General features: G+C 52.7%; 1 protein-coding gene across 1 annotated transcript in view; it reads left to right on the top strand.

Moving 5' to 3' along the window:
* Window positions 1-19,797, top strand: part of NADSYN1 (NAD synthetase 1) — a 45,280-nt gene that overhangs the window by 24,857 nt on the left and 626 nt on the right. Inside the window, exons 11-20 of the mRNA XM_017887247.1 lie at window positions 666-790; window positions 1,263-1,311; window positions 1,834-1,936; window positions 2,544-2,712; window positions 4,001-4,136; window positions 5,369-5,475; window positions 10,898-11,029; window positions 11,883-11,952; window positions 17,447-17,575; window positions 18,469-18,645. Of these exons, the coding sequence (XP_017742736.1) occupies window positions 666-790; window positions 1,263-1,311; window positions 1,834-1,936; window positions 2,544-2,712; window positions 4,001-4,136; window positions 5,369-5,475; window positions 10,898-11,029; window positions 11,883-11,952; window positions 17,447-17,575; window positions 18,469-18,645 (1,197 nt within the window). The remainder of the gene's footprint in view (window positions 1-665; window positions 791-1,262; window positions 1,312-1,833; window positions 1,937-2,543; window positions 2,713-4,000; window positions 4,137-5,368; window positions 5,476-10,897; window positions 11,030-11,882; window positions 11,953-17,446; window positions 17,576-18,468; window positions 18,646-19,797) is intronic.

The raw sequence follows: 19,797 nt of genomic DNA on the forward strand, positions 1-19,797 counted from the left end.
CTTGGGTGTGGAATTCCAGGAGTGGAATTGTCTGGGTCTTATGGTAACTCTGTTAGCCATTTTTTGTGTTTTTTTTTTGTTGTTGTTGTTGTTTTTTGAGATGGAGTTTCACCCTTGTCGCCCAGGCTGGAGTACAATGGTGCCATCCCGGCTCACCACAACCAGTGCCTCGTAGGTTCAAGCGATTCTCCTGCTTCAGCCTCCCAAGTAGCTGGGATTACAGGTGCCCACCACCATGCCTGGCTAATTTTTGTATTTTTAGTAGAGATGGGGTTTCATCATATTGGTCTGTCTGGTCTCGAACTCCTGGCCTCAGGTGATCCACCTGCCTCACCCTCCCAAAGTGCTGGGATTACAGGTGTGAGCCACCACCCCTGGCTCTGTTGAGCCTTTTGGCAAGGCTCCTTTTGAGGAGCTGCCAGAGTGTTTGCCACACGGCTGCACCATGGTGGGTTCCAGGCAGCCGGGTATGAGAACCCGGTTTCTCGCCCCTCACCAACACTTGTTGCCATTGGTTGTTTTGCTCCTCTCCATCCTCATGGCAGTGAGGGTGGCCTTGCTGTGGTTTTGACATGGCTGATGGAGTCCTGCTTGTCTGTCAGTCCTGGGGACCCAGAGGGTTTCCATGAAGCTGGGAGTCATCCTGTCTGAATCTCCATTGCCAGGCCAGCAGGGCAAGCCCCTACCCCCGAGTGAAGGTGGACTTTGCCCTCTCGTGCCATGAGGACCTCCTGGCACCCGTCTCTGAGCCCATCGAGTGGAAATACCACAGTCCTGAGGAGGAGATAAGGTGTGTGACCCCGACCCCTGGGAGGGACCTGCCGTCCGCATGGCCACACCTCTGGGGTGGGAACTCCTGGAGGTCACGCAGTGGGTTTTCAGAACCTGCCTGGGTGGAGACTTGGCAGGAGGCAGTTGTGCCTTCCCTGGGTTGAGGGCATGGATGCTGGAGCCAGACCTCCTGGGTGTGACCCCCAGTCCTACTCCTTCCCCGTGCTGTGACCTTGGGCCCCAAGGCGCTGTCCTTTCTGTGGCTCAGTGTCCCCATTTTAAAATGAGGATGATGATAATACCCAGGTCCCGGGGCTGTCTTTGGAATCACATGCGTCCCTTCTCACAAGGTGCCTGAAGTAGAGACAGGCATCCTGAGAGCCCAACGTTGACTCTGGCACTGCAGCCTCCTGGGGCCTGCTTGGGTGGGTTGTCGGGTGCTGTGGGCTGGGGCGTCCGCCTCCGGGCTCCATGTTCTGATTGCCCTGCAGCCTTGGACCTGCCTGCTGGCTCTGGGATTTTTTAAGACGAAGCCAACAGGTAAGACTTCCAGTTTCTAGTGAGCCCACTTTGCTTGTTCTACTGGTTGGTCTGGTTTTATTCTGGGGCAGGGTAGGGATTTTTTCTTTTTTTTTTTTTAATGCAAACGACAAAAAGCATTTCATCGCTCTGCCTCCATGGTGAGCTTAGTCTGCACTAGCCAGAGGCAAGGTGGGCACAGTGGCTGGTGGGTCAGCTCCACCTTTGGAGGCTCGGCAGAACCCAGCCTGTCGGCATGCAGGGTCACGCTCACCATCTTGCCAGCATTGTAACCCCGCGTATCTGCAGTTCATCAGTGGAATCAGCCTCAGACACGCCCCACAGCGAAGCATCTCTTTTCCCTCTGAAAAATCCATTAATCCTGCCACGTGTGGGCATTTGTCCTGACCCCACGGAAAGTGCCGCACCCACGTGCATTTCTGTGGACGCCTCCTTGAGGTCTGTGGGTGGAGCTTGGCTGGTCCGTGGGCATGCCGCTTCTCCGAGGCTCTGCTCACACTGTGTTTGGTTGGTCCGTTCCAGGCGGGGTTTTTGCTGCCCCTGAGTGGCGGGGTGGACAGCGCAGCCACCGCCTGCCTCGTCTACTCCATGTGCTGCCAGGTCTGCAAGTCTGTGAGGAGCGGAAGTAGGTGACATCTATTGGCTTGAGGGAGGCTCCAGGGTCCAGCCCTTGGGCTACCTGAGTTGGGGACCTTGGAGGGGGCAGAGGAAACACCCATGCCATGGACATCGGGGTGAAGGGGGCTTTGCGGCCACGCACAAATGTCACAGCGTCACATCCCGGTCCTGCAGCCAAGGCAGCAGGGCCATCAGCAGCTTCCTGGAGCTTTGGGCCCATGTGGCTGAGTCTCCAGAGCTGCACCCGCCCGCTCTGTGCATGGTGTGGCCTGGTGGAGAGAACACAGGCGTTGGAGGTTCACATCCTCCCCCGTGTGATGTGGTATCGGACATCACCTTAGCATATGCAGCAGAACAGGGGTGACGATGCCCGTCGGATGGGGCTGTGGGCCATAGCGTGGGCTGGCGCTACACAGGCACCTGGGGGTGTAGACCATGGTGGAGCCACACAGTCACCTGGGGGTGTAGACTGGGGTGAAGCTTCACGGGCACCTGGGAGCTGTAGACCGGGGTGGAGTTGCACGGGCACCTGGGAGCTGTAGACCGGGGTGGAACTATGTAGACACCCCACACACTCAGGTGACTTCTACCCATTCTGTCCTGGTGGTTTGCAGATCAGGAAGTGCTGGCTGATGTCCGCACCATCGTGAACCAGATCAGCTACACCCCTCAGGATCCCCGAGACCTCTGTGGACGCATACTGACCACCTGTTACATGGCCAGCAAGAACTCCTCCCAGGAGACGTGCACCCGGGCCAGAGAGCTGGCCCAGCAGATTGGAAGGTGGAGTTGGCCCCTGGTGCTGGGCATGGCAGGCGGCTGACAGAGCTCAGAGCCGCTGGAAGCTCTGCCTGTGAGCGCATTGGTGACTGGCTTCATTCACGCCACATCATGTCATCCACAATGTGGATAAATGTGTCAGTGCTCTGTGCCTTTTTGTGGGTGAATAATATTCCACTGTCTACGGATAGACCAGTTTGTTTCTCCAGTCATCAGCAATTACTTAAATGTGCATCTAGGAGTTTATCAGGGCTCCACTTTCTCTTGGTTTGAGCCAGATTTCAGGGAGACTGTGTATGAGTCCTCCCTATCTGACCCACTCGAGTCTCCAATGGTGCCTGCGATTTCCACCCTTCTGTCCCCTGACTCCTTGCGTTCCCAGTGCAGGTTGCAGGTCGTATGTGCTCACCAGGGTGCACAGCAGGTCCTGGGAGTTGGCTGTGAGCTGGCTCCTACCCCTCCTCCTGTCCCTTCCCCCTGCCCTTACTGCCTCTTCCACAGGCAGTTCTCTACGTGAGGACAGTGGAGGGGGGGCACCTTTCCAGAGAAGAGAGACTGGGTTCCATCTAGAATGTTCCATCCGTAGTGGCTCCTAGGAGAAAATGAGCAGCTCCCCATCCTGTTTGTTGAGCTCAGCTGTCCCCCTGCCCCCCAACAATTCTCCTCCTAGATATGTACTCAGAGGAATAAAAAGCAGGGACCCAAACAGATACTTGTTCAGGAAAGTCCATAGCAGCACCATTTGCAGAAGCCAACAGGTGGGGACAACTCAAGGTCCATTTCAGATGAACGGAGGAAGAAACTGTGGTCCATTCACACAGTGGAATATTATTCACCCATGAAAAGGAGTGGAGCACCATCACGTGACACAGTGAGGAGAAACCTTGAAGACGTGGTGCGGATGAAAGGAGTGGAGCCAGCCACACCAGGCCACATGGTGTTTGATTCCATTTCCATTCCATTTCCACACAATGTCCAGAACAGGCCACGGCACAGAGAGAGGGCGTCTGTCACTCTCTGCATCTGTCAGTGTCACAGCTGTCAGAGCTGGAGGAGGAGGGAGTGGGGACAGACTGCCAGTGGGATGGGGTTTCCTTCTCTGGTGATGGGAAGTTCTGAGCTGGATGATGGTGATGGCTGCACAGCACTGTGGATTGCTAAACACCACAAATCATACACTTTAAACGGGTTACAATGGTCAGGTTTAGGTCATCAGGGCTTCACTGCACATGCACACACACATGCACACACGTGCACACGCTGCCTTCAACACCTACCCTTCTCCCTCCAGCCACCACATCAGTCTCAACATTGATCCAGCCGTGAAGGCCGTCATGGGCATCTTCAGCCTGGTGACGGGGAAAAGCCCTCTGTTCGCAGCTCATGGAGGAAGCAGCAGAGAAAACCTGGCGCTGCAAAATGTGCAGGTGCCCCCGCCTGGGCCGGCGTCCCCTGGGGGTGCGGGTGGGGGTGCAGGGAGCCCTGGGACAATCGCTGCAAAATGTGCAGGTGCCCCTGCCTGGGCTGGCGTCCCCTAGGGAGGTGCAAGGAGCCCTGGGATGGCTGGTGCAGGATGTGCAGATGCGCCCGCCTGGGCCTTCATCCCCTGGGGAGGTGCAGGGAGCCCTGGGACAATCACTGCAGGATGTGCCGGTGCCCCGGCCTGGGCCGTCATCTCCATGAAGGTCATGGCACAGGGAGCTCAGGGACAACTAGTGCTGGGGTCACAGCCTGTGTGCCTCACTGAAGACGTTGGTCATGCAGCCTTGTTAACAAGGAGGGTGTCTGTGTGTGTTGGTGCATGAGCCTGTGATGTGTAAGAGCAAGAGCAGGGGTGTAAGGGTGTGCATGCGCGAGTGTGTGCACCAGCGTGAGTGCAAGAGGAGGGTGTGAGCCTGGGTGTGAGCATGAGTGTGAGAGGTTACATGAGTGTGTGAGAGTACAGGCGTGTGAATGTGAGTATGCACAAGTGTGGGTGTGCTTGTGAGTGTGCACAAGTGTGTGTGGACGTGCGAGTGAGTGTGCACAAACATGAGTCACAATTGTGTGCATGAGTGAGTCTGCATGAGTGAGTGCATGAGCATGCCTGTGAGTGTGCGGGTGGGTGGGTGTGCATGATGTGAGAGTGCACGTGACTGTGTGTGAGTGTGTGTCTCTTTAATCCTCAGGGAACAGCCCAGACACTGCCTCCTGGGCTACTGCACTTGACTGGGTGCTCCACGATGGGTGTAGGAGAAGAGAGGCCGAGGGCTCCCGCTGCTGGGATCTGTCCTGTCTCTCCCTGTCCCCTTTCTGCTGTGCCGTGCTGGCCTTTCCCCTCCTGCCAGTGGTAAAGGGATGGAAATGCAGTTGCCAAGCTTTCTCCCAGGGACCCCACAGCTCAGTGCTGCCACTGATGCTCCCTCTGCCCTCTGCCCTCCTGGGCTCCGGGTGCTCCCATCTTTGAAGACAAGCCCCACCGAGCTTGCGTGAGCCCTGTGGAGGTGGGACAACCCTGAGAGGAAGGCCTCGGGACACCATGGGACTCTGAAACTCTGATGTTCCCAGAACACTAGAGAGCCTCTAAGCTATTTTAATTTTCTTGTTTTCAAGAGTTTGCGGGTGCGCGTCTCCCCCGTGTTCCTTTGCGAGAGAACCTGTTATTTCCTCTGTTGTCCAGGCTCGAATACGGATGGTCCTCGCCTATCTGTTTGCTCAGCTGAGCCTCTGGTCTCGGGGTGTCCGTGGTGGGCTCCTCGTGCTGGGATCCGCCAACGTGGATGAGAGGTGAGTGTGGTCCAGTGGCACGCGGCGGTGGGCCCTGAACCTCTCAGGACTCTGAGGGTGACACGCTGTGAGATTCTATCATCCTGTGCCTCTCATGGCGGGTTTGGTACCTGGAACGACATCATTCCTCTAGAATTTCACCCAACCCAAGTGGCAGAGCGGGTGAGCATTGTGTACCTGCCGGTAGCTCTGGGTGCTCACCACTTTCATCAGTCTTGTGGTTTCATCTCTCCTGTGCCTCAAATTCATCTTCCCACTGCCCTCTGCCATGGTCAGGCTCCCCTCTTTTTTCTAGGCTATTCCACTGCCTCTTAAGTCATTCCTTTGCAGCTAGTTTTTACCTCCAAACCAGAGTTCATTTTTTTATGTGGACTGAAAATACTCCTCCCCTTCTCATATTGCTTCCTTGTTCAACAAAACTGTTGTTTTCTGGATAAAATTCAAGCTGCCCCTCGAGCCCAGCGGTGGAGGCTGCTAGAAATTCTTTTCCAGCCTTGGTTTCCCCACTTCCCTTAGGGGAGCCTCTGCCCCTCTCAGCTCATCTGTGCTATTCTTAGTTGCTCCTTAGGAGCTGAGGAATTTCCAAAACTATTTATCATGTATTCATTTGTTTGTCTATGCATCCATCTATCCACCCATCCACCCATCTGTCTGTCCACCCACCCACCTATGACCCATCTATTCATCCATCCACCCACCCACTCACCTATCCATTCATTCACCCATCTGTCTGTCTGTGCATTCATCCATCCATCCACCCACCCACCCATCTGTCTGTCCATCCATTCATCCATCCATCCACCCACCCACCCATCTGTCTGTCCATCCATTCATCCATCTATCCACCCATCTGTCTGTCCACCCACCCACCTATGACCCATCTATTCATCCATCCACCCACCCACTCACCTATCCATTCATTCACCCATCTGTCTGTCTGTGCATTCATCCATCCATCCACCCATCCACCCATCTGTCTGTCCACCCACCCACCTATGACCCATCTATTCATCCATCCACCCACCCACCCATCTGTCTGTCTGTGCATTCATCCATCCATTCACCCACCCACCCATCTGTCTGTCCATCCATTCATCCATCCATTCACCCAGCCACCCGTCTGTCTGTCCACCCACCCACCTATGACCCATCTATTCATCCATCCACCCACCCACTCACCTATCCATTCATTCACCCATCTGTCTGTCTGTGCATTCATCCATCCACCCATGTACCCACACATCCCTCCACCCACCTGTCCATCCACGCATTCATCTACCCACCCACCTATCCATTTATCCACCCATGTGTCTGTCCATCCACCCATCTGTCCGTCTGTCCGCTCATCTATCCATATATTCATTCACCATTTCATCTGTCCACCTACCCATCCATCTATCCCTCCCTTTTTTCTATGGTGTGAGTGTCTTTTTTTTTTGAGACAGTCTCGCTGTGTCGCCCAGGCTGGAGTGCAGTGGTGCCATCTTGGCTCACTGCAACTCCACCTCCTGGGTTCCCGCCATTCTCCTGTCTCCACCTCCCTAGTAGCTGGGACTACAGGCATCCACCACCATGCCCGGCTAATTTTTTTGTATTTTTATGAGAGACGGGGTTTCACCATGTTAGTCTCAATGTCCTGACCTCATGATCTGCCTGCCTCGGCCTCCCAAAGGGTATGAGTATCTTAATCACTCTGCATCCTTGCCTGTCTGCAGACATGTTCTCTTTTAAAACTGATTTTTTACTTTTAAATCCTATTTTATTGTTCTAATTACAGACATCTGAAATTAACCTCTGATACTGTGTAAACATTCTCATCCTCCTCATGCTTGTTTTGATCGTTGCTTTTCTGGTGCCTCTGGTGCCTTTGTAAGGGACTGATTTTTCAGGAGGGGTGAATAGCTGGTGTGTATTCTGAGCTCTGGTGTAGTTGAGGAGATTGGCATTTGGTTTGGTTTTGCATTGCTTTTGTCGATGCGGAAGAATTTGATCTGTTATAAAATTGTGTTGTAACAGTTCCCGTCACAACTCTTGTCCATCATTTTCTAGTATTTAAAATGTTAACAAAGAAATGAGTATTTTTTCCAGGGCGGGATTGGGTTCTGAGAGCTGGAAGGTCTCTAGATGCCATTTAGAAAATAAACAAATGGGCCGGGTGTGGTGGCTCACGCCTGTAATCCCAGCACTTTGGGAGGCCGAGGCGGGCGGATCACGAGGTCAGGAGATCGAGACCATCCTGGCTAACACGGTGAAACCCCGTCTCTACCAAAAATACAAAAAATTAGCCAGCCATGGTGGCGGGTGCCTGTAGTCCCAGCTACTCGGGAGGTGGAGGCAGAAGAAGGGCGTAAACCCGGGAGGCGGAGCTGGCAGTGAGCCGAGATGGTGCCACTGCACTCCAACTTGGGCGACAGAGCGAGACTCCGTCTCAAAAAAAAAAAGAAAAAAGAAGCAAACGTAATCCCTCAGCTGCCCCTTTCTGGCTGCGGGACAGAAGGCTCTGTGGCTGCGGACACGCCCCTCATGATGTAGCGAAGCCCTTCTGTCTGTTTCACATGCCGCATCCCCATCTGCTGTCTTCTTCTCACTGGACACAGCCAGTCCTTCTCTTCCTCTGCGTTCTGGCGAGAATCTCAAGTGTGTAGTGTTGGTTTTTGTTTTTAATTTCCCTGTAATTCTGTTGTTGAATTGCTTCTGATTCTAGTTCCGCTGCGTCCCTGTCTGCTCGTCGGGGGCCTGTTGGACACCTGTCCCCCATCAGGCTTTCTTCCCAGTGGTGTGAATGAGTCGGAAACAATTCTTGTTCTCTGCAAGTAGGAGCAGACAGCGATAACCCAGCTGATAACATGTGTATTGTGGGAAACATCTGCCGAGAGCTCAAGCAGGGGAAGGGAGAGCTGGGAGTTCGTAAGCAGCTCGCCCAGGGCGGGCCCTACTGAGAAGCAGTGGGTTTCATAAAGGCCTGTGGGAGGCAAGGGTGGGTGGAGAAGAGCCATGAAGGCCTGAGTCGTGACTGCCCCAGGACTGAGGTTCTGTCATTGTCTCCCTGAAAGGCCTGGTCTTGAGTGGGGACTGGAAGACCCACAGAGCTGGTTTTGGAGAGTGTGCGGTGTGGGGCAGGGGGAGGTGTGAGAAGCCAGAAACAGCTGTTTCCAGAAATTTCACTTCGAAGGGGAGGGGAGGCACAGGATAAGCGCTGCCGAGATCAGTGGGGACAGGAAAAGGAATTTGCTTTATTATCAGAGACAGGGTCTTGCTCTGTCACCCAGGCTGGAGTGCCGTGGCACCGTCACGGCTCACTGCAGCCTCGACCTCCTGGGCTCAAGCGATCCTCCCACCTTGGCCTCCCAAGTAGCTGGGACTGTAGGCGCACCACCATGCCTAATTTTTTTTTGTTTCCGCTCTGTTGCCCAGACTGGTCTCCATTGGTTTTCTTGCCTTAAGATGCTGTAAAGAAAAGACCAACAGAGAGGGAGCGGACTTGCTGGTGCAGGACAGTGGGGATGTTGCTAGCGAGGAGATGAGAGCAGGTGACCAAGCAGGAGGGTGGCTTTGCTGGGGGCCCGGCCAGCACATCCACAGCAGCAGGAGGGTTGGGTTCAGAGGCAGGCCCAGGAGAAGGTTCCAGAGGGAGCAGGAGGGGAGGGGAGAGTGAAGCCAGCCCTGCAGGGTTAAGTTGGGGTCAGCATGGGAATGCAGGGCTGAGAGACTGTGTTGAAAGTGGGCATCTAACAACATGATTTTGGCTGATGGAAGTGACCAGCCTGGGGGAAAGCTCCATGCAGAGTGCAAGAGGAGGGGACAGCTGCTGGAACTCGGTGGTCCTGTGTTGAAATTTATGGCCATGCCTGTTGCTGGCTTCAGAGTCTCACCAATCCACCAAATCAGTCTTGATTTCACCAGAAAAAGTCTGCCTCAATTTTCCCCCTGTAACCGTGCCTCCCCATCCCCATGGTCCCCACCTCCCAGCCGGAGTTTCCTTCCGCCAAGACGAGGCCGCCAACCTGGCCCTGTGGGTCTGCAGGTTGAGCTGAGCTCTGCACTGCGGGATTTCCCCTGGCTCTGCTCTCTGAGTCAGCCCAGGCGGATTTCCCCAGTCCTTGGCAGTCACTGGGGATGGAAGAGAAAAAGTGGTAAGATGGAGACTGTCATCTCCCCTGGCCCGTCTGGCCCATATCCCAGCTCCTGCTAAAGGACCCTTGGGCGGGACAGGACAGGGAGTGATGGGGCGACTGGGACAGCCCTCACTGAAGGCAGCACAGGGTCTCACTTGTCCCTCTGTTGGGACCCTGGAGGTCTTACACCCCCCGACATTGCTCCATGGTGAGGGTCTGGAAGGGTGAGAAGGCGTGGAGGTGTGAGATTGAGAGTGTCGAGAAATGCCTCTGGTGGGGTAGGCAGGGGCCAGCCTGGAAGGCCTTGCAAGGTCAAGGGCAGCGTTGAGGGGATTCAGACAGTGGAAGGGCCTGGCCTGGCCTGGTGTGGTAGAGATGGGTGGTCAGCCAGGAGTCCCGTGGAGAACCTGGAGGCCTATGCCAGCGGTGGCAGTGGGGTGGGGTGGAGAAGGGCGGCTGGAACCCAGTACCACTAGGTTAGTGCCTTCAACAACACACATTTATGGTCCCTGAGTTCTGTGGGACGCACGTCCAGTATGGGTCCCCCGGCTCAAGTTAAGGTGTGGACATGGTGGGTTCCTTCTGGACGCCCCAGAGAGAATCTGTTTCCTACCATTTCCAGGCTCTGGAGTCCTGCCTTCTTTGGCTCACGACCTCCTCCGTCTTCACCACCAGCGGCCCCACGTTTCTGCCTTTCCCCTGTAGTCAGGGCTCCCTCGAGTCTCACTTTCACCCCCTTCTTTTAAGGACCCCTGTGATTGCCTTTCGGGCCCACCCTGCAATCCAGCATCACCCCCGCATCTCCAGTCCCCACCTGAGTCCATCTGCAAAGACCCCTTTGCCCTGTGTGGTGACAGAGTCACAGGTTCTAAGGATTAGGACGTGGGCATCTTAGTGAGGGATGGATTCTTCTGCCCACCACAGGCCTCAGAGTTGACAGGCAGGGGAGGGGCCCGGCCGCACGGGCAGCAGAGTGTCCGTCCATGTGTGTCGAGTCCCTGCTCACTCCTGACACCCCAAGACCTCTGTCCCTCAGCTCTGTTCAGACGGCTGCTCCCAGCTCCGTGCTGGTGACCCCCAAAACCTGCCTGCCATCCCCGTTGTCTCCTCTGTTGCGCTCAAAGGCCCTCCTGGGTCATCTGCAGCCTCTGCCACCTTTGCGGGTTGCTCTGGGACTTCTCCAGGACGCTTGAATTTGCCACGCTTCTGGCTTCAGGGCCCCTGGAAGAAGCAGCTCCATGGATGGCTGCGGTTGGTGGAGTCTGCGGCCCCTCGGGAACCCGCACTCTCTCTCCCTCTCCCTGCAGTCTCCTGGGCTACCTGACCAAGTATGACTGCTCCAGTGCAGACATCAACCCCATAGGCGGAATCAGCAAGACGGACCTGAGAGCCTTCGTCCAGTTCTGCATCGAGCGCTTCCAGCTTCCTGCCCTGCAGAGGTGAGCGTGCTCATGGGCTGTGGCTCCATAGCCACGGGGCTCCTCTCCCAGCACGGGCCCGGCCACCCTGGCCCACACTCAGGCTCCTTCGTAGCTCCTGTTGCCTGCTGAATAGTCCTGCCCTTGAGCTGGCACTTGAGGCCTGTGACCAAGCCTCCCTTTCTTCCTGTGGGTGCCTCCACAGCTCCCAGGCTCTGGCCAGATCACGGAGCTGCGGCCTCCTGCCTTCCCCGCCTGCCCTGTCTCCCTTCCCCATGCCAAGGCTTGGTGGACCGAGGCTCGCCACATCTGAGCAGAGCACCTGTGCTTTAGAAGTGACAGAAGACGGATCAGTGCCCAGACCTTTCCTCGGCCTTTGCCAAGGTTCCCTGCCACGGGAATGTGTTTTCTTCTCTGCTTATTCTCACTGGGGTGACTGTGCCCCCCAGGGGACAGCAGGCAATGTCTGCAGACATGCTTAGTTAGCTTCGCCACACGGGGTGTGCTGAGCATTAGCAGGTAGAGGCCAGGGGTACTCCTCAACATCGTGCAGTGCACAGGCCATTGACATTCCCTACAGCAGAGTCCCCTCGACCCAGGTGTGGACAGTGCCCGGTGGACTGGCCCTGCACTGTGCCTCCATCTCTGCCTCTCCTCCTGGGGTCGGGAGGCCACAGCAGTGCCCACGCTCCTCAGCCCAGGGTGCTCACGCCTGCTGGGAAGCCCAGCATCGCAAGCCTTGGTGATGTCCTGCCCAGGGTGAATGGAGTGACTAGGGCCAGCATACTCGGGAAACTTAGTTTGGGGATTCTCTCCCAGAGTTCACACCACCCTCGCAGCTGCACTGACCCACCTCTGTGTGTTTTGGCTGCAGCATCCTGTCGGCACCGGCCACCGCAGAGCTGGAGCCCTTGGCTGATGGACAGGTGTCCCAGACCGACGAGGTAATGGCAGTGGCTTTGCCATGGCGCTTCCTGCCCTCCTCCCCACCTCCTGCATGGTGGTGCTGGCTTTTCCCACCTCCTACCTGACCCCAGGAGCTGTGCTCCATCACTGTCACTGGGTCCCTGGCCTGGGTGCCCAGAGCTCAGTGTCAGTCACATTGCTGGCCTTTGACACTTCAATTCACTTCCTCATGGTTGGGGCCCCAGAACGGGGATAACATGGTGGGAGGGGAGGGAGAGCAGATGGCGGGCGGAGGAACACAAGTCCCTTGCAGGCAGGAGGGGTGTCTCTGCTTGTGCTTTAGAGTGACCTAGGAGGAGAATCGCCCTTGACTCCTCCACTGCACGCTGGCCCTTCATGATGAGGCCCAGGTTGTGGTTTGTAGCTTAATGGATGCTGGGAGAAGTGGCTGTGGGCTTTTTATGATAGGATCCATGACACTCTAGCCTCTTAGGTCACAAGAACTTGCTGCTATAATTTCTTCCAAGCTTTTTCTAGTTTTCATCCTTACATTTAGGTCTGTGATCTAGTTGAGTTACTTTTGTGTGTGGTGTGAGGAAGGGGTTCAGTTTCATCCCTTTGCATGTGGATATCCAGTGGTCCCAGCACCATTTGCTGAAAGGATGATTCTTTCCCCCATTGATTTAGCTTGGCACCCTTGTTGTAAATGTAGGATTTATTTCTGGACACTTAATTCTGTTCCACAGATCTTTTCTGTTTTTCCTTATGCTGGTCCCACACTGTCCTGATTATTATAACTTTGTAGGAAGGATTTTGGCTACTCTGAGCCTCTTGAATATCCATATGAATTTTGAGATCAGGTTGTCAATCTCTGGAGAAAAAAAAAGCTTGCATTTTGATGGAGATTGCATTGACACTGTAGGTCAGTTTGGGGAGTTCTGCCATCATAATCATAAGAACTCTTCTGATCCATGAACATGGGACATGGAATGTCTTACTTATTTAAGTTGTCCCTAATTTTTTTTTTTTTTAGACAGTGTCTCACTCTGTTGCCCAGGCTGGAGTTGCAGTGGCACAATCTCAGCTTACTGCAACCTCCACCTCCCTGACCCAAGCAGTTCTCCTGCCTCAGCCCCCTGAGTAGCTGGGATTATGCGTGTGCATCACCACGCCTTGCTAATTTTTTTGTATTTGTAGTAGAGATGGGCTTACACCATGTTGGCCAAAACATGAGGCCTCAAACTCCTGGCCTCAAGTAATCCTCCCGCCTTGGCCTCCCAACGTGCTAGGATTACAGGGGTGAGCCAGTGTGCCCGGCCTCTAATGTCTTTCAACATGTTTTTTCTAGTTTTCAGAATTTAAGGTTGCACTTCTTTTGCCAAATGTATTTCAAAATATTTTATCGTTTTTGGTACTCTGGTGAATGGAGTTGTTTTAATAATTTCATGTGTAGATTGTTCATTGCTAGTTTATAGAGAAACACTGTTGATTTTTGCATATTGACCATATACCCTGCACCTTGTTGAGCTCATGTAAAAGTGCTCAGAGCTTTTTAGTAACCTCAAGATTCCGATTTACAGGGTCATGCTGTCGCAGCTAGAGAGAATTTCTGCCAAGCCTGATGATCCTAACCCAGGGCAGGCCCAGGCTGATCGATGTGTTTGTGTTACTAGTTTTTAACAACAAATGTTAAAAAGCAAAATAAAAAATCTTTTTTTAATAGAAAGAAGCTTATAGAATAAGAAAAAATATTTTTACAATTAGATCCATGACCTTCCAACTTCCTTAGGTCACAAAGATTTGCTCCTATAATTTCTTCTAACAGTTTTATTGTTAAAGTCCTTATGTTTAGGTCTGTGAGCCAGTTGAGTTAATTTTTGTGTGTGGCAGCTGACAGTGTATTTGTGTTTTAAGCTGTTATTATAAGAGTCAAATTTTTTTTTAATTAAAAAGTTTATAAGGTAAGGCTGAGCGCAGTGGCTCACAGCTGTAATCCCAGCACTTTGGGAGGCTGAGGCGGGCAAATCACTGAGGTCAGGTGTTCAAGACCAGCCTGGCCAACATGGTGAAACCCCATCTCTACCAAAGAAATACAAGCAAAACAAAACAACACAAACAAAAAAAGTTTATAAGGTATAAAGGTTACAATAAGCTAAGGTTAATGTATTATTGAAGGAAGAAAAATATATTTGTATTAATTGACTGTAGCCTAAGTTTACAGTGCTTAGAAAGCCCACAGTAGCACAGTAGCATCCCAGGCTTTCCCATTCACCCACCACTCACTCCCTGACTCACCCAGAGCGGCTTCCAGTCCTGCAAGCTCCAGTCCTGGGAAGTGCCCTACGCAGGTGCCCCATCTTTTATCCTTTCTACTGTATTTTTACTGTCCCTTTTCTACATTTAGATACATAAATACTTAGAATTGTGTTAGACTGGCCCAGAGTATTCAGTACAGCAACATACTGTGCCCGTGTGTAGCCAAGGAGCTCAGGCTGTACCATGGAGCACAGGCGTGTAGGAGGCTAGACTATCTGGATGTGTGTAAGTGCCTTGAGGATGTTCACAAGATGCAGTGGCCTGGCCGTGTGTTTCTCAGACTGTATCCCTGTCATTAAGTGATGCATGCCTATCTTTCTTGATGATCCATTGATTTCTTTTGTTTTGTTGTGTTTTTGAGATGAAGTTTTGCTCTTGTTGCCCAGGCTGGCTGGAGTGCAGTGGCGCAATCTCGGCTCACCGCAACCTCCGCCTCCCGGGTTCAAGAAAGCAGTTCTCCTGCCTCAGCCTCCCAAGTAGCTGGGATTTACAGGCATGCGCCTCCACACCCAGCTAATTTTGTATTTTTAGTAGAGACGGGGTTTCTCCATGTTGGTCAGGCTGGTCTCGAACTCCTGACCTCAGGTGATGCGCCTGCCTCGGCCTCCCAAAGTGCTGGGTCTGCAGACCCACCGCACCCGGCCTCGCCATTGATTTCTGTAAGGTCACTAAGGTGTCTCTTTCATTACGGATTTTAGTTGAGTCTTCATTCTTTTTTCTTGGTCATTTTAGCTGAAGGTTTGTCAATTTTTTTTTTTTTTTTTTTTTTTTGTCTTTCCAAGCATAACTTTTTGTTTTGTTGGTTTTCTCTATTGTCTTTCATTAATTTCCCTCCGATCTCTGTCATTTCCTTCCTTGTGCTGGCTTTGGGTTTCATTCGCTCTTCTTTTTCTAGCATCTCAAGGTGGAAAGTTAGGTTATTGATTTGAGATCTTTTTCTTTTTTAAGGTAGGTGTTTACAGCTACAAGTTTCCCTCCTAGCACTGCATTTGGTGCCTCCCATACGTTTTGGTCTGTTGTGTCTTCATTTCATTTATCCAAGTATTTTCTGATTCCCTTGGTGACTTCTTCCTTGATCCATTGATTATTTAGGAATATGCTCTTTAATTTCCACGTATCTGTGAATTTCCAAAATTTTTGTTACTGATTTGTACTTTTATTCCATTGTGGTGAGAAAGCACTTTGTATGACTTCCACATTTAAAGTTGTCTGAGGCTTCTCTGGATGGTCGGGCCTGGGAAGTGTCCCGTGTGCCCTTGGGAGGAAGGTGGGTTCCGCTGCCGCTGGGTGCAGCGCCCGGCAGCCGTGTGACAGGCCTCCCTGCTTGACAGAGTTGTCTGTATCTTCCATTTCCTTGCTGATTTTTCATCTTAGTTGTTCTGTCCATTATTGAAAGTGGGGTATTGAAGTCTCCAGCTATTGTTGAATTGAAGGAATTAAATGTTACACTGGAAAATGCTCACTTCATGGGAAAGAAACGTGTCAAGCAGCCATTTGTGCACAACCCGTCAGGTGCTGGGGACTCCGTGGAAAGCAACACAGATGTGGCCACTGCAGTGAAAACACTTAGAGTCCCCTGGAGGGATAGACAAAAAGGCCCCGCAATGGCTGTGGCCCTACTGTCTGATGATGGCCCTGGGGTGTGGTAGGAATCCAGGGGAAATCGGAGCGGGTCTTGAACAATGGAAGGAGCCTGGGTTGTATGAGCCTCAGGGTGAAATCGGCTCCTCTGAGCCTGGCTTGAGGCATTTGTTGCCTGGCGCTGTGATAGTGATACCAGTGGCACCTCGTGGCCTCCAACATGGCCCCGATTTCAGTGAGCCCCCAGCCCTCTTCTCTCAGTCCCCCACACTTCAGGGCATGGGCTCAGGAGGGCAGCAGATAGGCTCCATCTGCTCCGTGTGCCACGCCTTCCTCGGATGATTTGTGGTGCTACTGTCACTAATGACCCGGTGGCTTAAAACAACAGGAATTTCTTCTCTCACAGATCCAGAGGCCAGGGTCTGGAATCAAGGTGTTGGCAGAGTCCTGGTCCCTCCGAAGGCTCTGGGGCAGTGGTCCCCGGTCTTTTTGCACCAGGGTTTCCTGGAAAACAATGTTTTCCACAAACAGAGAGTGGGAGATGGCTTTGGGATGAAACTGTTCCACTTCAGATCACCAGGTGGTAGATTCTCATAAGGGTCGTGCAACCTAGATCCCTCGCTTGTGCAGTTCACAGTAGGGCTCGCGCTCCTGTGAGAATCTATGCCACCGAGGATCTGATGGGAGGCGGAGTTCAGGCAGTAATGCTCACTCACCCCTCCGCTCACCTCCTGCTCTGCGATTGCCCATCCATGGCCTGGGGGTTGGCGACCGCTGTTCTAGGGGGTCCTTTCTTGCCTCTTGCGTCTTCTGGGGACTCCAGGTGTTCCTTGGCTTGTGGCTGCGTCACTCCATCCTTTGCTTCCTTCTTCCTGTGGCCTCCTCCCGTTCTCCACGTGTCCTCCTGGCCCTCATAAGGGATGTCATTGGATGCAGGCCCCACCCCACATTCAGAGTCATGTCACCTTCAGATTCTTTACTTATTTACATCTGCAAAGACTCTTTATCTTTTTCTCTTCTTTTTCTTTTCTTTTTTTTTCTTTCTTTCTTTTTTTTTTTTTAAGAGACAGGGTCTGGCTCTGTCACCCAGGCTGGAGTGCAGAGCCGCAATCTTGGCTCACTGCAACCTCGATGTCCTAGGCTCAGGTGATCCTCCCACCTCAGCCCCCCAAGTAGCTGGGACTGCAGGTGCACACACCACCACACCCAGCTAGTTTTTTATTTCTTGTAGAGATAAGGTCTTGTCATGTTAAACCCCTGGGCTCAAGCAGTCCTCCCACCTCGGCCTCCCAAAGCGCTGGGATTACAAGTGTGAGCCACCACGCGTGGCCTACGCTCTTTTTCCAAATAAAGTCACATCCCCAGGAACTGGGCCTTCAGACATGAGCACTCTTGGTGAGCCACAGGCCACCCACTGCAGTCCTCCAAACCAAATGCCTGGTTCTTCGTTGCTGTTTTCCAAATGCTACCTCCTTACTGGCTGACCAGCGATGAGGAGTAAAGCCCACCTCTGCTCCTACCTCCCTGGGAGAGTCTCACCTCCTTGGTCTCTGGTCCCCAACTCCAAAAGAAGCTGTAGGCTGTCCTCCCACTGTGACTTGCTGTCACTGTGGAACGGATTTTTGTCGTGCATAGGAAGATATGGGGATGACATACGCAGAGCTCTCGGTCTATGGGAAACTCAGGAAGGTGGCCAAGATGGGACCCTACAGCATGTTCTGCAAACTCCTCGGCATGTGGAGACACATCTGCACCCCAAGACAGGTAAAGCCCGTGGGACGTGTCACAGAGGGAGACCAGTTAGGTAATGTCCCCTTTGCAGAGGCCGGTTTGACCTGTAGGAACAAGTAGACAACGGTGTGAGCCTAACATAATAAAACTGTGTCTCACACAGTAACACTCTCCAGTTGTTTTTACCAACTCTGGTCTTCTGCTGGGCCAAAGTTAATCTGAGTGAGGCTCACCCACAGCCAGGTAAACATGACATGAAACAAGCCCTCCCTTTTCTTTGAGGGCAGAATGTAAACTTCAGGGTCAGAATAGTATTGCTTTTCTGCTAGTTGTGAGTCTTGCCGGGGCTGAAGCCCACAAGCATGGTAGTCCCATGGAACCTTCTGGAAGCCTTGTGAAATAAATCTTCGCGGGATTTATCTCAGATCCCCCGAGTCAGCATGCCATAGCATCAGAGGCAGGGAGACCCCGTTTTCATAGCATCAGAGGCGGGGGACCCTGTTTTCATAGCATCAGAGGCGGGGGACCCCGTTTTCATAGCATCAGAGGCAGGGGACCCTGTATTCATAGCATCAGAGGCAGGGGACCCCGTTTTCATAGCATCAGAGGCAGGGGGACCCCAGTTTCATAGCATCAGAGGCAGGGGGACCCCGGTTTCATAGCATCAGAGGCAGGGGACCCTGTTTTCATGGCATCAGAGGCAGGGGACCCCGTTTTCATAGCATCAGAGGCAGGGGGATGCCGGTTTCATAGCTCGGCCAGCGCCCCCGGCATGAGTGTGGGCATCCCCCATGCCTGCCATTGGGGAAGGTCCTGTGTGGGGAGTAACCCATTCGCCGTTTGCTTGTGTGGTCCAGCATGGGAATTCCAGCCTGGGGTCTCTCCAGCTTTGCTAACATGAAGCTGGTGTGTTGCACGCCAACCAGGTCGCTGACAAAGTGAAGCGGTTTTTCTCCAAGTACTCCATGAACAGACACAAGATGACCACGCTCACGCCCGCGTACCACGCGGAGAACTACAGCCCTGAGGACAACAGGTTTGATCTGCGACCGTTCCTATACAACACAGGCTGGCCTTGGCAGTTTCGATGCATAGAAAATCAGGTAAATCCAGCAGAAATGTTTCTCTCTCCATGTTTCATGTCTGTAGAAGAAACGTGAGGTTATTTCCATGAAGGATTGAAAAACTTTCTTATATTCATAGTGACTTTTTTACTGTCCTCCTTTCTGCAAAGGGACAAGTATGTTTAAAGTGTTTTTTAAATTTACTTTTCTCATGTTGACAAATAAAAGTTCTATATATTGATGGTGTACAACATGACGTTTCGGTATGAGCGTCACGGTGGAACGGCTAAGTCAAGCTCTTTCACTGTACATGCGTTACCCCACATGCCTATTATTTGTGTGTGGTGAGAGCACTTGAAATCTACTCTCTTAGCAATTTTCCAATATTAACTATAGTCACCATGTTGTGCACTGGATCTGTTGAACTTACTTCTTTTGTGGCCTTTGACCAACATCTTCCCACCCACCAGCCCCTGCTGGTCGCCATCACACACTCTGCTTCCACGAGATCACCTTTTTGAGATTCCACAGATGACTCAGATCATGCAGTATTTGTCTTTCTCTGCCTGGCTTATTTCACTTAAGATGTTCATCTAGGTTCATCCGTATTGTTGCAAATGGCAGAATTTCCTTCTTTCCGAAGGCTGCATAGTTCTCCACTGTGTGTGTGCACATATTAGGGACATTAGGTGATGACCGGAGATGATTTTGGTTATCACGACTGGACTGGGGTCTGTGCTCCCAGCATCCCGTGGGTGAAGCCCAGGGATGCTGCTGAATGTCCTTCCGTGTGCAGGACAGGCCCATCCCAACCCCATGCCTAGCAGAGAATTCTTTGTTCCACATGTTGGTGGTGCCGAGGTTGAGGAATGCTGACATTTGGGGCTGGAAGGTGTTTGGGGCTGCATAGTTGTAAGGAAGAGATACTGTGTCTGGCTGATTTCTGTGGAATGGAACTTGCTGAAAGAGTGACTTAGAGCGTGGAAGGGAGGGCAGGGGTCACAGGGTCTGGAAAGCTGGGACTCAGGCCAGGTGGCTGCTGCCCTATATCCCCTGCTGTGGCTGGACAAGCCCATGCGCCACACCCTGTCTGGGCTGGATGCCAACCTGCTCTGCCATCCTTGAATCCCAGTGTCCCTGGGTCACCGGGCAGTGGAGTAGCCAAGCCTCGGGTGAGGGGCCCTGTCATTC

This window comes from Rhinopithecus bieti, unplaced genomic scaffold (genome assembly GCF_001698545.2).
Source record: "Rhinopithecus bieti isolate Rb0 unplaced genomic scaffold, ASM169854v2 scaffold_1014, whole genome shotgun sequence".
Classification (NCBI taxonomy): domain Eukaryota; kingdom Metazoa; phylum Chordata; class Mammalia; order Primates; family Cercopithecidae; genus Rhinopithecus; species Rhinopithecus bieti.